General features: G+C 38.2%; 1 protein-coding gene across 1 annotated transcript in view; it reads left to right on the top strand.

Moving 5' to 3' along the window:
* LOC101862684 (inverted formin-2) overlaps positions 1–1,527 on the top strand; it is a gene marked incomplete at its 5' end in the record, with an annotated part of 16,328 nt that overhangs the window by 8,613 nt on the left and 6,188 nt on the right. The window contains 1 exon segment of the mRNA XM_013088443.2: positions 34–115. Coding sequence (XP_012943897.1) covers positions 34–115 — 82 coding nt within the window.

Here is a 1,527-nt window from a genome sequence, read left to right on the forward strand (position 1 = left end):
ATAATAATAATAATAATATGTTTGTGTTTCCAGGACAACGAGCAGCGCAAGATTCAGGAGGAGAGAGCAGAAAAAAGAAGAAAGGAGAACGAAGCCATGAAGGCGAACAAAGGAAGTGAGTATTATTTCCAAATTCAAATATATTCTCAATATCATGTCTTTTTTAAAATCCCTTGTTTAACTTTAGTGTGCTGTGCACTTTCACGTAAATGAGTTGAACTTAACTTGAACAGCACCGGTGTATGCCTGAGTGTGTCTGTATCCATCGGCTTTAGAAGTCTTTCAAGAAAAGTGAGTGTGTGTGTTATGTTACCTTTGGTGCATATGGGCGTGTATGATTCTGTTTGTCTGTCTTCTCTCCGTCAATTTCTGCTAGAATACGTAACGGATGTGTTTGTTTTTATGTTTGTTAAACATGTACATTTACATTTTACTCCATTACGATGACCCTGGTTCGGTTCCTAAAAGAACCTAATTATGGTGCTCATCGTGATGTTTGAGGAATACCCAAGGCTCTTTGCAAAGGACCCCCCAGGGCGGTTCTACTCACTGAAGTGTCTTTAGGCCATCCCCAAAAGGGTGGGTGGGGGGGACATTAACATCTCGAGTTCTTATGCACAGTAGAATTGTAATTGTAAATGGGCTGATTCATCAATGTCATGCTCATAACTGTGCCTGTTCTGCAACAAGGAACTGCTGCTTTTTCTTTCCTAATCCTTACTATCGTCATTTTCCTCTAATCCTTTTGTTTGTTTGTCACACTCTTGTGACCCGCTATTTCCGGGGTTCCTTGTTAGTCGAAGCAGACTTTGTGCTGTTGAAACTAAAGATGTGGGCAAAGTAAGTCTGATTCCCTGTAAGGACTGCTCTGTTGACATCCACCCCTTGGCGCTCATATGACCATCAGTTGCGAGCGCCGTAAAACCTCTACTAAAACAAATCTTTGCAAAGTCGGTTCACTTCTTACAGTAAAGAACATTACACAAAAGGTACTGCCTCGTATTTTAACAGTGTATTGAAAAGGAGCATCAAACTCCATGACTCAGACACGTTCATCTACCTTAGTTTTGTCCTAAATGAACACCAGCGTGTCAATGTGTTTCATGGTTATATATCTTACCCATTCCATTAATAATGTGCATGTTAATTGTGAGTGAGTGCGGTGTGTTTATTAGGAGCATTGGTACAATGAGCAAGAAGCCAATAAGTGGATTAAGAATTTTTGCTGCTGAACGAAGAATCATTAATTGCCGCTTAATACTAGAAGCTGCTGTCACATTCATATTGTAATTAATTCTCATGTCGTACAGCTGGCTTTATATATTGTCTGCACTGAATACATGTATTACTGAGCTCAGTTGATTAATGTTGCTATTTAATTGTTGCATTGGCCCTGCATCTAATTTCTGTAGTTGTTATTTTGCATGTTATTTAAGGATTTTGTTGGATTTTATTATTGATCATGTAATAACTGAAATTGTACACTCAAGTTTCAAGGGATACGTTATATATATATATATATATATA

This window comes from Aplysia californica, unplaced genomic scaffold (assembly GCF_000002075.1).
Source record: "Aplysia californica isolate F4 #8 unplaced genomic scaffold, AplCal3.0 scaffold00745, whole genome shotgun sequence".
In the NCBI taxonomy this organism is placed as follows: domain Eukaryota; kingdom Metazoa; phylum Mollusca; class Gastropoda; order Aplysiida; family Aplysiidae; genus Aplysia; species Aplysia californica.